General features: G+C 41.3%; 1 protein-coding gene across 2 annotated transcripts in view; it reads left to right on the top strand.

The window, feature by feature from the left end:
• The window catches only part of Kpna7 (karyopherin subunit alpha 7), a 29191-nt gene that overhangs the window by 9596 nt on the left and 4851 nt on the right, over positions 1-14744 (top strand). For both annotated transcript variants that reach the window (XM_063234168.1, XM_063234169.1), the window contains exons 4-9: positions 4015-4097; positions 4516-4784; positions 6094-6176; positions 8593-8856; positions 10298-10531; positions 12047-12229. In XM_063234168.1, coding sequence (XP_063090238.1) covers positions 4015-4097; positions 4516-4784; positions 6094-6176; positions 8593-8856; positions 10298-10531; positions 12047-12229 — 1116 coding nt within the window. The remainder of the gene's footprint in view (positions 1-4014; positions 4098-4515; positions 4785-6093; positions 6177-8592; positions 8857-10297; positions 10532-12046; positions 12230-14744) is intronic.

Raw genomic sequence — 14744 nt, 5'->3', positions numbered from 1 at the left:
TTTGCAGATGTGACTAAGTTAAGGATTCTGAGATGGGGAGACTTTTGCTGACTTGTGGGTGGGCTTGATGTAACCACAATGGTTCTTATAAGAATGGAGGAGGAGGGGCTGGGGATTTAGTTCAGTGGCATAAGCACTTGCCTTGCAAGCAGGCAGTTGTGAGTTCGATCCTCGGTACCAATAAAAAGGAAAAAGACAAAAAAAAAAAAAAAAAAAAAAAGAATGGAGGAGGAGTCGGAGCAGAAAGAGATGTGATATGCTCTGAAAATGGAGGGATGAGTCACCCAGGAAAGCAGGTGACCCTGCTGGAAAGCAAAGGGGAAAGGAAATAGATTCTCCTTGCAGGACCTCTAGGAGGAACCAGCCTTTGTAACACCTTGACTTCAGCCCAGTGAAACTGCTTCTGAACTTCTGAGGCTATCTAGACAGTAAGAAATGAAGTTGATGTTGTTTTAAGCCACTGTTATGGTAATCTTTACATCAGCAAAAAACTAACATGCTGCTAAACTATCTTCCCAAGTGGCTGCAGCGTTGTACACTTTTACATTCTTCAAACTTGTTACTGCCCTCAAAAAATTATAGCCCTCTAGTGGCCACAAAAGGATATGTTGTGATTTTGATATGTTTTCCTAACAACAAATGCACATGCTTTTCTGTGCTTGTGGGTTTTTTGTATGTCTTCTTTGGAAAAATGTCAATTCAAACTCTGCACCCATTTTATAGATCAAGTAATTTTTTACAGTATTGGGGAATGAACTCAGGGCCTGCACACTAAGCTAAATCCTCAAGCCTTTTTTTATTTTTGGGACAACTTCTTGCTAAATCCCTAAGTTCAGTAGGCGAGGCTGGGACTTGCAGTCTTTCTGCCTCAGCTTCCCAGAGTGCTGGGATTAGAGGACTGTGCCACCCACACCAACCAAATGATTTGTCTTTTTATTGAGTTCTAGGAGTTCTTTCTATATAACGCATATTGGACCAACTGTCTAATACAAAGACTTACACTTATGTTTCTTCCTTAGAGTTTTATAACTTTAGCTTTTATGTTTATACTTTGATCTATTTTGAGTGAATTTTCATAAATGGTGTGGAAAGAAATTAGCTTCATTCTTTTGCATGGGATATTCATGTACTCTAGCACCATTTTTTGAAAAGGCAATATATTGTCTCTCTCCCTTCACTGGTTTTAGCAGTTATGTCAAAAAATGAATTGAGCTGGATGTGGTGGTGCAGCCTCTAGCACTCAGGAGGCTGAGACAGAAGGATTGTCTCATATTCAAGGTGGGCTATACAGTAAGGTCAGAACTCATCTGAGCTACATAGTGAGACTCTATCTCAAAAAACAAACAAAAGAAAAATCAATAGATCGTAAGTGTGAGGGTTTATTTGTGAATTCTCAATTCTCTTTCATCAATCTTTGTTTCTTTACCCCAATACAACAGAGATTGATGGCTATAAATATGTAGTAGGCTTTGAAATTGGGAATTGTGAGCTGTTCATTTTTGTTCTTTCCAATATTGTTTTGACTCTTCTGTGTTCTTATATTTTCCTGTGAATTTTATTTTTACTTTGTGGGGCAGGGTATTGGGAATTAAACTCGGGGCCTTCACACTGAGTTATGTCTCTCACCTTTTTAGTTCTTGTTTAGTTTAGGTTTGTTTTGTTTTTAATTTTGACTCAGGGTCTCATTTAGCTGCTAAATTGCCTAAAGTGAACTCAAATTTGCAATCCTCTTGCCCCAGCCTACCAGAGTGCTAGATTATAGACATATGCCACCACATTTGACTTCTGAAATCAACAAGTCAATTTCTTCACTAAATGCACTTTGGATTTTGATGATGATTGCACTGAATTGGTAGAGAAATTTGGAGAATATTGCCATGTCAATAATGTTAAGTGTCTTAGTTAATGGATGTAGAATGTAACTTAATTTAGTTTTATTTCATTGCTGCCCATTGGAACCAGAAATACTGTACTATTAAGCTACACCTCCAGCCCTTTTAAATTTTAAAACAGCCTCTTCTTGCTAAATTGCCAGGGCCATGTTGGAATTCGCAATCCTTTATCCTTGACCTCCCAGAATGCTGGGATTATAGGTGTGTGCCACCACACCCAGTTGACAATTTGTTTTGGTACACTGACCTAGCAACACACTTGAATTTGTTTATTAGCTCTAAAATTTTGGTGAGAATTCCAAAATTATTAAAATTATTCCTGATCTTAGAGGGGAGGCTTTCACTCTTTTACTATTAAATATAATGCTAGTTATGGGATTTTTTTTACCAAGGTGAGGAAATTCCCTTTGAATCCTAGTTTGTTGAATGCTTTTCTCATGAAAAAAGGGTGTTTCATTTTGTCAAATGAACTTATTGAGACGAATATGTGGGCTTTTCCTGCCTTTATTCTACTATCGGTCTGACATTGATGTGGTATGTTGAATCACTCTTGCATTCCCAGGTTAAATCTCACGGTGGACAGTATGTTAACTGCATGTTAATATGTTGATACATTTAGTTTTCTAGTATCTTGTGGAAGGTCTTTGCATCTGTAGCGAGAAGGTAGAGATAAGGGATATTGGTGTGTACTTTCCTTGAAATGTTTTTGGTGGGTTAGGTATTGCCATGGTTTAGATATTGTTTGAGTGTGTTCTTCCAAGGTTCTTGTGCTGGAACTTTGGTCCCCAGCGTTTGGCAGTGTTGAGATGGTGAACCTCTAAGACGGTGATGGTGAACCTTTTAGAGCTTTCAGTGGTACAAACAGCCCGCTGTTCCATGCATGCTATAGGTTCACCACTACTCTAAGATGTAGAAAATGGTGGGAGGTTATTAGGTCACTGAGGGCATTAGCCTCAGAAGGGATTAATGAAGTTCTTGCTGGATCATGGGTCTTGGTTAGCTCTCAAAAGAGCAGATTGTCATAAAATAAAGCCACTCTATGTACTTAGCCCCTTCTGCATGTCTGTTCCTCTGCCATACTGTGGTCCTGCCAGAGGATCCCTAGCTAGGATGTCAATGTCATGATGTTTGGAGCTTCTAGCTGCCAGAATCATGAGCTAAATAAATCTCTTTACTTTAGAAGTTATCCAAACTTGGATATTCTGTTAAAGCAACAGAAAATGGATTAATACAGTTACTAATGCAATACTGACCTCAAAGAATGAGTTAGAAAAGTCACTCCTCTTCTATTTCTTTTTGAAGAATTTGCAAAAGTTTGATAGTGTTTATCTATTTTTAGGATTTGAGAAATTCTCCAGAAAGTATCTGGTTTTAGACTTCTGTTTGTGGCTTATTTTTTCTATTACTAATTCAATCTCTTTACTTGTTATAAGTCTATCCAAATTTTCTATTTCTTCTAGTTACTTTTGGTTGTTGTACATTTTTAGGAATTTACCTGTTTGATCTAGAGTATTAAATTGTTGGCATACATTTGTTCATATTTCCCTTATCCTCGTAAGTTCACTATTAATTTCTTCACTTTTATTTCTGCTTTTAATAACTTAGATCTTCTGCTAGCTATGGGCTTGTCGGTTTTCTCACTATTATTGCAGGTAAATTTTGAAAATCTTCACTACTTCCTTTATTTTTCTGCTTCCTGACAACCACTAACACGTTCTTACTGCTTGGGATAAAAAGGCACTGGGAATCTGGTGATAGTAGGAATTATTTCTCTCTACCAAGAGATGGAGGGGGGGGGGTCAAAAAAGGAATGAAAAAGAATTAAAATGTGTTCTGTACATGTACCAATTCCCTGTGATGAATGTAATCACTATGTACTGCAAATGTGTATTATAAACATTTTTAAAATAAATTTTAGAAAATGAATTACTCCTTCCCAAAGCATGGGAAATGTCACACTCTGATCTATAAACTGTGGATCACCAGATGTTCTTTTTTCTTCTAATACAGACCAACATGTACAACTGTTCAAGCCAAATTTTTAATCAGACAGATGGTTAGACTATATGATGTCTATGGTTCCTTTTGGCAGAAGTGCTGACCTGAATGTGTCTCCTTGCAGGTCAGTCTCACACTGGATGAAATAATCAAAGGTGTGAATGGCACAGATCTGGCCATATGCTTCCAGGCTACCCAGGCAATCAGGTATCACATCACCAAGTCATCTGCTCTTTGCAAGTTTATAGCCAGAAACAAGCTGCAGAGTCCTGTTTAGTTTCTTGACATTGGCAAAATGCCCATAAAATAGAGGAAAAAGGCTAGTCCATCCACTGGTAAGACTAGATTGCTATGCTACACTGTCCTTGAGGCAATTTAAAAGATGCAATGTGTTGTCAGAGATGAATTGCTTAATTTACATTGGCCTCTACAGGAATTTGAGCTCATAGATAATACCTGAAGGGCAAAATGTTGCTTTATTGCTGCAAAGTGCTACAGGCTAGGAAAGGATATTAAGTACTTCTGGCCCAGCTGTTTGTCTCATCTGATAGTTAGGACTGCCAAAAACATCTAAAAGGAGGTTCTGATCACTTCCCCCATGTCTCCGCTCTCTTCCATTGCACAGGAAAATGGTATCACGGGAAAGGAATCCTCCTCTCAAAATGATTGTTGAATCAGGGGTCATCCCCAGGATAGTGGAGTTCCTAAAGTCATCCCATCACCCCTGTTTGCAGTTTGAGGCAGCCTGGACTCTGACCAACATTGCTTCAGGGACTTCAGATCAAACCCAAGCAGTTGTGGAGGGGGGCGCCATCCCACCCCTCGTGGAGCTCCTGTCTTCCCCCAGTACAACTGTGTGTGAGCAGGCAGTGTGGGCGCTAGGTAACATAGCCGGTGAGACTCTCCTCTTGGTGGGTATGAAAGCAGTGGGCCAGTACGAAGAGGGTGCGGGGAATTTGGGGAGTAACATGGTATACTTGATATTCTGGATCCCCTCACAGTATAAATGCTGGGAAAGGTACAATGGACCATTTCAAAATTGAGAGCTAGTTTAGAGACCAAAACTTGAAACTGAAACTCGATGATGCAGCACATAGTAAATCAACAGGCTGCCTTGGGACATCTGCCAATATCAGGTCTTCGTGGCTTTAGGAACAAAAGACAAGTCATTAACACATGCAGTATAAGGGCTCAAGATAGATTCTTATATAATCCAAGACCCTAAAAGGACACAAACTTCCACTCAAAGTTCTAAGGGAACATACAAAAAAAAAGGTCTCCTGAACTTGGGATAAAAATGCTTTCCTAAAAATGCAGCCTTAAAACTCCCTGTATGATCAGGGAAGGCACAAATTGAGAGGGTTATGGGGCTGAAAGCCCCCATTTCCAGCTAAAATAAATCCTAATACTCTCTGGAGGGGGCACTGAGCCCCTCAGGATTTTGACAAATTAAGATCAGCCAGATATTATTAGCAATTTCAAGTTCAGAGAAATAGCAACTCACTATGACTGAGTCAGCACAAACATAAATATGATTAGAGCTCTAATGACTTCAGATATTAGAATTAGCAAACAGACTATAAAACAACTGCTTTTAAAAGGCTTGCAGAAGTAATGCATCTATTACAGAAAGGTTGCCTCTCATTTTGCTTGGTTCAATAAGGGAAAGGCAAGACGGGAAAATATAATGTGACTTACGCACTGCATGATGGCTGAAGTATGCAAACTGAGACTTATTGCTAGGATCTTAAGTGGATACACTAGCTGAAGTTGCAGATAGTCTATCACCAGTCCATATTGATCCCTAAATTTTGTTCTGAATTATACTGGGAAGTTCCTGCCCTATGCCAGAGTCTTCTGGGAAGATACACTGTCTGCACCCAACTAGGTCTTCCTGAGAACCATACTGTGAAATGCTGTCTGCATTCATAATGTCTCTCCTGGGCTAAACTGGCTGTCTCCTTTACATGTCCACAGCTGCTGTTTATAGCAGTCATGTCTGTGTGGCAACTGTCATCAGGAATATTCACCCAACAGACACTTTGGAGACTCTGGATCTCATACACTGCTCTCTTGTTTACTTGCTAAAACCTCAAGAATGAGTCTTAGTCTCTTATCCTTTGCATAAATTCTTTTTTTAAAAAAAAGTCACCCATTTAGATAGTCTCTTTATTCTGAGTATCATGTACTGACCTATTTGCAGGTGATGGCCCAAAATTCAGAGATATTGTTATCTCCAGTAATGTCATCCCACGTCTGTCAGCCCTGGTTTCATCATCCATACCAGTGAGTATGTTTGTATTAGAAGAGCTAGCTAGGTAACAAATTCTCACCTATAAGAAATTGGGGGAAGTACTTCCAAAGTGATGCTAAAGCATGTGGCTGCTATGATAGATATGACCTGTTTTGATAGATAGAAGTCTAGGACAGAGTATCATTTTGGGTAAAGATTGACCCAGATTTGTCCTTATAGGTCAGTAGTACTAATCTTGCTTCCAGGAATATTAGCAAAGTGCATTAAAATTTTCAAGGCTTACCATCCTGCTGGCATAAATGGCCATGCTCTCCATCTAAAGAGCAAAGACAGACATATTGGCTCTTTAGTTTCATTCCTGAGAAATAAGGTCTAGGTTTGAAGCTTAGAGTCAGAGTTGAATGATTTGGTAACACTGCAGGACACTCACATGTAGGAACTGGGTTCTAGATTTGCTTCAGAAAAAATAGAGAGAAGCCAAGGGAATAAATGCCAGCCCTCCAGGTGGGCGAATACCTGGCATGCTTGAACTAGAAAAGGGCTAACCAAGACTGAGGGAGTTTGCAAGGAGAGAGAAGTATGTGGTGATAACTAGGTTAGATACCATCCTGGTGGCAAAGAGGAGCCTTTGGTGTTGACAAGGCAGGAAGCAAGGTGGTCTGATTTTTCTGGCTGCCTATGGTAGGGTCATAGCAGAGAGAGTTAGCAGGCTGCTGTGCCAGACATAGATGGGAATGAAGCAAAGATGCTTCCAAGGTTCAGAATAGGTTGTATAGATGACCCTCCTCCCAGAAAAAGAGAAAGATGGAGGAAAAGGCATCGAGTTTCTTTTACAAATGTTGAGGTTCATTAGAGGTGCCATGACAGAAGTGGCAGGTTGACAGCTATGCCCATCCAGATTACTGTAATGTTCATGGGTTATCCAGCTGGGCAAGGCCAAGTGGACAGAAGTTGGCAAATGTAACCTGACAAGCTGCTTGTTTTGTAAATAACACATTAGAGAACACAGTCACACCTATTTATTTACCTAACATCTGTAACCATTACTTTTTAATAAGTATCTACACTAAGAGACCCTAAAGTATACAAGACTGAAAATGTTTACTACATAGCCCTTGACAGACATTTGCCAATTCCTGACCTAGGGTGGGAGGAGGGGGCCAGGATGAAGTCCTGGGGGCTGTAAAATTAAGAGATCAGGCACAGCCTTACCAAGAAGATGCAGAAGAGACATCTCATTCAAATAGAAAACCAAGTCTTGTGTGACTGTGCCACGAAGGTCTTTCTCAAAAGAGAGTGGCTGACTGCTCAGTATAGCTAGAGGGACAGTAGTTTAGAAATGAGAAGCAACTGTCGGATCAGGAGAGTTGGATCTGGTTTCCATCACTAACTACAGAGAAGTAAGGGCAGACACCAGATGAAGATGGCTTGAAGAGAAGCTGGGGGTGGACAGTACATAAAGTTGTCTTCTTAAACTAGGCATAATGGTGAATGCTTGTAACCCTACTGCCAAGGGTGGCTGAGGCAGGAGGACTATAAGTCCAAGATCTGCCTGCGATCTCAGGCAGTAAGACCCTTCTCTAGATCAGTGATGGAGAACCTTTTGGAATTTTCAGTGATAACAAACAGTTGCTGTTGCACATGTGCCATAGATACTATAAGATGGATGGATAGATAGATAGATAGATAGATAGATAGATAGAGCAAATGAACCAACAAGTGAACTGGGATGTAACTCGATGGTACAGCATCTATGGGTTTAATCCCCAGTACTTCCAGAAGAAGAGACAGGCAGAGACACACACACAGAAACAGAGAGAGAGAGAGAGAGAGAGAGAGAGAGAGAGAGAGAGAGAGACAGAGAGAGAGAGACAGAGAGACAGAGAGACAGAGAGACAGAGAGACCGAGAGGGGGAATCCTTGGAAAAGACTAAAGAACATAACAGACCTAGGGTTGTGGCTGGGGAGATGCCAAGGGGATGACAGAAGGAAGGGGCTGAAGGTCTCAGAGTGTGTTTCCATACTCATGGCAGTGATTTGGGGAGACAGGTCATTTTAGGGATAAAGTCTCTAAGAGCATAAAGTGGTGGGACCTAGAGGTATGGTAGGGAGTTCAATTTTTAAATAGAAGATCAGAAATATGATTAAGACATGTTGATGGTTATAGCCTGGTGAAAAGACCAAGTTTCTCCCGTTCAATCTTTTTGTTAATGAGAAAATGAAATCAAGTCATCAACTGAGTAGGAAAAGATATTTTGGAAAATAAAAAAAACCTCAATCTAACCTTTGAATATGAAATTTAAAGCTCATTCTATGTCCCTAATACACATCACTGCCTAGAACAAGTCTCTACTTTGGTTCATGCTGATCAATAATATTGATCAAGGATAGAAGGGCACACTATATGCATCTTGCCACCTGATGCTGGAAGCAGTCTCCTTGTTTCAGATCACATTTCTACGGAACATCACATGGACCTTGTCCAACTTGTGCCGGAACAAGGACCCGTACCCTCAAGAGGAGACAGTGAAGCAAATGCTGCCCATCCTTTGCCACCTCCTACAGCATCAGGATAGTGAAATTCTCTCGGATACCTGCTGGGCCCTGTCCTACCTCACTGAGGCCTGCAACGAGCGCATTGCCCTCGTGGTTGACACAGGAGTCCTGCCCAGGCTGGTAGAGCTCATGACCAGCTTGGAATTCACTGTCTTGGTAAATATTATCCTGGATCCTTCAGATTAGAGTGTGTATGTCAGATTCACTTTACCAGGTCCTGTCCCCCTGGTTCTAGGACTTCATAGTTAGTGCTATCCTTTTTGTTTGTTTCTTTCTTTCTTTTTTTGAGACAGGGCCTCACTATCTAGTACAAGCTGGCCATGAACTCACTTATATAGCCCTGCACCTGACTCTAATCCTTTAGCTGGCTCAAATCCTTTACCTAAACATAGTTTGTCATCTGTGTTCCCCTGGTCTTTGTCACTTTTTGGCCAAGGACTCAAATCTATTTTGATCAAAACTTCTAGTGAGTGTTAAATAACTTATTCTTAATCTGATAACAAAAAAGTATAGAAAAGTATCAAGTGGAGATTGCTTATAATCCTAGAATGCAGAGAACTATTCTTAATCTTTTCCTTTTAGTGGTCTGTGCATTTTGACTTAAACAAGTTGGATAATATAATGCGTGTGTGTGTGTTTGTAACTCATTGTAGCATTTGAATTTCTTACATGATACTAAAGAAAAACTTTCTCTTACCCAGTCTTCAACTTGCTCTTGGATTACCTAAACATAGGCAAAAATGAAGTAAAATCATTATTAAGCAAGTAAAATCATTAAACAATTTGCTAGGTTATTAAACATATACCCAACTACATACTGCACTATTGTACACTTTCCATCTCTCACTTGAGTAGCAGGTATGTACTTGAGTAGCAGGCTAGTCTAAAAGGCTAGCAGAACTCTAGAACTGTTGGTGGGCTTCTCCAAGGGCTACCACTCTAGTACAGAGAAACCCAAATGCATCCATGGCTAATTCTCCCAAGACAGTTGTTATCAAGTCCAACCTTGGACCCATCCTGGTGAGCTTCAGAGTTATTTTGAGAGGTTCATGATTGTGCCAAGAAATGCCACTGGGATCTTATTAGTTCAAATTAAATATACAACAGAAACTTGATACTAGTGCTAAATATACAATCAGTAGAAATTATGACATGATAGATACTATAATCAGATTTTTTGCCCAGTTGAAACCATGTAATAAGGACAGAAGCATTTCTTTTTGTTTTGTTTTTTGTTGAGACACAGTCTCATGATATAGCCCACACTGGCTTCAACCTTGCGATCCTCCTGCCTCGGTCTCCCAAGTGCTGGGAAGACAGGTCTGTGCTATCTCATTTACTGATGAAGTTATGCCTTGTCCTCTGTATCATCTAAGCCAGAACTTTTCGGAAACTGGCAAGTACCTTAACATTATATAAGAACAACCATAGATGTGCTGACTCAACAAAGATCATGGATAAAATATTATGGTCCACGTGGTTCCAGAAAACCAACAGCATAGTATAACTAATATATAGAAGGGAACAGAACCAGGTGTGATTGTCACCTTTAACTGCAACAGATTTGTGATACTGAGTTCCAACCTTGTTCTTCCAGACTCCTGCTCTCCGCACCGTGGGGAACATTGTCGCAGGGACAGATCACCAAACTCAGATGGCCATTGATGCAGGCATGCTGAAGGTGCTGCCCCAGCTCCTACAACACCCCCGGCCCTCCATCCAGAAGGAGGCAACCTGGGCCCTGAGCAACGTAGCCGCTGGGCCCCGACATCAAATCCAGGAGCTGATCACTCATAATTTACTGCCTCCTTTGGTGTCTCTGCTAAGAGATGTAAGTGGCATACTCCACGAACAACAAAAGCCATAAGAAAGCTCTGAAACCGTAGGTTTCTGCCTCTGTCTAGGAACAGAAAGAGAAATTTCATTCTCAAGAGCTCATTAAACAAGTTTTGTTCATTGAAAAGGTGACCCCACAACCCAAACATCCAGAAAAATCTTGAGCTGGTAAATATTGGCTTATCTTTATGGGGTGGTCAAAAAACGTGCCATCTCTTCACTATGCAGGAAGAGATGTGGTCTTGCTTTAATAGGAAAAGCCAGGCCACCATGATGTCATAGAATGAAAAAGTGACCTTTTCAGTACAAAAATGAAATTGATTAAAGTGGTAATCTAAATGAAAAATTTAAATGTGAAAGTAAAATAAAGAGGGGCTGGGGGTTTGGCTCAGTGGCATAAGTGCCTGCCTTGCAAGCAGGCAGTCGTGAGTTCAATCCCCGGTACCGATAAAAAGGAAAAAGACAAAAAAAAAAAAAAAACAGAAAGTAAAATAAAGGTTCCTTCCTCCTCCAGATACTTACTTCCTTTCCCCAGGAGTGATCACTATCATCAGTATTTCCTTTTACTACTTTTGAATGAAAGGGTCACCATTAAACCATCTGCAGTCATGGAGGTCACCTTGAGCTAGAAGGGGAAGCAGATGGCATGGCCTGTGGAAGACAGGTTCTGGCTTCTCTGTTCTGAGGTTGGAGGACAAGTTTCCAGTGTGGGTCAGGTAGAAAAAGCAGGACAGTGTGAAGCCCAAATCATGGCATCTTCCAATCTCTTCAGCTCTCTCTAGCCTATATTCTACTATGAGTCTGTACTTCTTCTAATAAGGAATATCCAGTTATAAATCAGGTAGTACTCATATTTCAAACTATGTCTTCTGAATTAGAACTTGATTGGGGCCATAAATTTTTTTTTTGTCTTTGTTCTACCCTGAGGCCAATTTTCCCCAGCCATAAAATAAGTCCTTCTGCCCAGGAATAGAAAGATCTATGATAAACTATGCCCACATCTCTGGGCCAAGTGCTTTTTATAAATGTAAAGGATTCATTGAACAATATTTCAGTGATCTTTCCCTGTTGTCTCTAGGTTGGCTCAGTCTCCTAGATCTCATCTATGTCCTGCTATATAATTTATCCAAAGTTTTACTGTGTCAGAAAGATTAGAGTTATAGATGTAGGTCACTGTCTTCTGTAATTCCAAGCATAATTCCTGGTCTGCATAGATTATCTAGACTGGTTTATGTTGGTTATATTTTCCCAATAGATTGACAGAGGGAAATGAATCTACTTGATTTTAGAATGTCTGTCTAAGACCCCACTGCTTGCTTGGCTGGTTTCATGGCTTCCCAGATGCTCTCTTCTCATTTGGAAGACAGGTAGACCTTCTGTAGACCAAGGCAGTCTACAGAAATTGTCTGTAGAGTACCGTGTGTCCCCCACCTACCTCAAAAAATGAGTCAAGTTAGCATACTTTTAGGTGCTCCAGGATCTGTAGTAAATGTAAACACTATCTCTGCAGGGAAAGTATAAAATTCAGAAAGAAGCTGCCTGGACAGTGGTCAACTTCACAACGGGGGCCTCCCCGGACCAATTATTCCAGCTCATTCACTCTGGGATCCTGGGGCCACTGTTGAATCTGCTCACTGCCCCAGAGGCGAAGATTATCCTCATCATCCTCGATGTCATCTCTTATATCCTCCAGGTGAGCTGCTGTCAAAAGGTTGGTTTGTAAACAGCAGTCTCTAATTTAAGATGTTTAATGTGGTTCTTGAAACCCAAGTAGGATTTTGTGTCCTCGTACTCCCCACCCCCTTCTCTCCCAGTCCTCATGTCCTGTGGGCAACACAAAAAGAGGTCTCACAGAAGGACTGTTACCTTCATTTTCACAAGTGAGGTCTTGGTACCAGGCACGTTCCTGCATGCTCAGAGTAGACCAGCACAAAGGTTTTGTCCTAGCAGGGCTTATGTGTTCATGAGTTGAAGGACAGACACAGCGTGGAAGGAGTACTAGATAAATTAAGTCAGATAAACGGTCTTCACTGACCGCATGGAGATGTGTGACCCCAGCACTCTGGAGGCTGACAGGAGGATCGCAAATTCGAGCCCAGCTTGAGTAACTGAACAACTTAGTGAGACCCTGTCTCAAAATAAAAACTACAGTACACACCCCTGCATACAGCCCTCCTGCCCAACCTTTGTGTCTGTCTCTGCTGTTCCAAGGTGTTTTTCACATTTAATGGGGGGGGTGTTTCAAAAAAATAAAAAGCATTGTTATAGCAGATGCCCTGGATTTGATCTCCAATACTGAAGAGAGTAAAAAGAGGGAGTCACGAATCATTCAGGGGGACAGTAGGCACAGAAGTACATATATAGTAGTCCAGAGAAGGAACATTTGAACAGAAATCTGAAAGAGGGAGTCTTTTTTCGTTTTCTTGTGGTAGTGGTACTGAAAATTGAATCCAGAGCCCTTACACTGAGCTACATGCCCAGCTTTCGTATTTTTTGTTTTGTTTTACATTTTAGAACAAGGCTCACTAAGCTTCCAAATTGCCAAGTTTCTCGGTGAGGGCTGGAACTTTTGATCCTCCTGCCCCAGCCTCCCAAAGCTGGGATTTCAGGTGTGTGCCACCACCCCAGTTGAGAGAGTGAAACTGTGGATATCTGGAGAATATTCTAAGCAAAAGGACTACCGAAAGGGAAGGGTGTGGCCAGAGCAAAAAAAAAGGGTGTGGTAGAAAGTGGTGGGATGAAGGCAGCCAGGGGCCAGGACCCAGGCCCTATAGGGTCGTGAGGATGCCGACTTGTTCTGAATAAGGCAAAGCAGCCAACAGAGAGATTGAGGAGGATCCAAGCTAGTGAGCCTCTGACTCCTCTAAGCAGTGCATGTGGAGAAGGCTAAAACATAGAGATCTTTGAAGGAGCAATAAGAAGTTAGCATGGGGGCTGGGGATTTAGCTCAGCGGCGTAAGCACCTGCTTGCAAGCAGGCAGTCGTGAGTTCGATCCCCGGTACCAATTAAAAAAAAAAAAAAAAAAAGAAGAAGTTAGCATGGGTCGATCTTGAAGGGTCACAAGAAAGTTTCAACTCAGTTCAGCTCTGTGACTGAAGAAAAGTACCGCAAAGCATTGAGCTGGAATTCTAGAAAAGTCTTAGTTCTGAAATAAAGTTAAACTGATATTAAGATACTATTTCTGTGAGATCTGTATTGCTGTGTAGGAAATTATCTTAGTGATTTAAAACAAACATGAATCTCAGTTTCTTAGTCTGGAGTCTCAAGCCTGTTCAGCTGGATGCTTCTGACTTGGCAGCTTTCAAGGGACTCCTTTGTAGGGCTGACAAGTCACCCTCATCACATGGACCTCTCCAAGGGCTGCCTGAGCATCCTCACATCATGGCGGTCAGTTTCCTCCGTCAGAACAAACCATCTGAGGAAAGCTCCAATGTCTTCTATGACCTGGCTTTGGAGGTCACACTGTCATTCTAGCAGTACCGTGTTGCTTATAGAGGACAAACTTATTCAGTCTAGGGGGCAGCTATATTAGGGAATGAGGACCAGGAGTCGGTGATCATCAGAGGCCATGGTGGCTGGCTGTGTTCATTTGATTAAGCTCCTTTTACATGTGGCCAAGCCACTTGAAAAGCTTCAAAGTAACACCAGGGAATTCCTTTTAAAAACTTACTTTGAACATCCTTTTCATGTAACCATCTTGGAAAGAAAGATCTAATTTGAAACCTAGCCCAATTACAGCCCAAGACTTTGAGCAAACGACACTGATAAAAGATGGTGATTCAGCAACTAGTAGACAGGATTGGACATGAAAAGTTTGTGAAAATGTGGGTCTGGGATATAGAAATGGAGTTTCATCTGCTTCATTTGAATTAGAGATGGGATTTTTGTTTTGAAAAATCACATTGGATGAGCCAGTGAAGCCCCTGTATATGTGATGGCAAACATTTTAGAGCTTTTGATAATACAGAGAGCCTGCTGTGGCACGCGTGCCATAGGTCCACCACCACTGCTCAGTGGGTGGAGGAGAAGATCAAGGCGGTATTGCAGAAAGCTGCAGGTGGGCAGCACAGTGCCACTAAAGCTTTATAAAACAACTTCCGGGTCACCGGCTGTTCTATGAAAATGCAAGACCGTTTGTCAGGGCTCAGATTGCTTTGGTTTATCCCTCAGTTCCGAGTTTTCTTTCTGAGGCTGACCAAGGTTCCTT

Source organism: Cavia porcellus, unplaced genomic scaffold (assembly GCF_034190915.1).
Source record: "Cavia porcellus strain 051 isolate PalLab524CR breed Dunkin Hartley unplaced genomic scaffold, mCavPor4.1 scaffold_23, whole genome shotgun sequence".
Lineage (NCBI taxonomy): Eukaryota > Metazoa > Chordata > Mammalia > Rodentia > Caviidae > Cavia > Cavia porcellus.
This window is presented reverse-complemented; position numbering and strand designations above follow the sequence as displayed.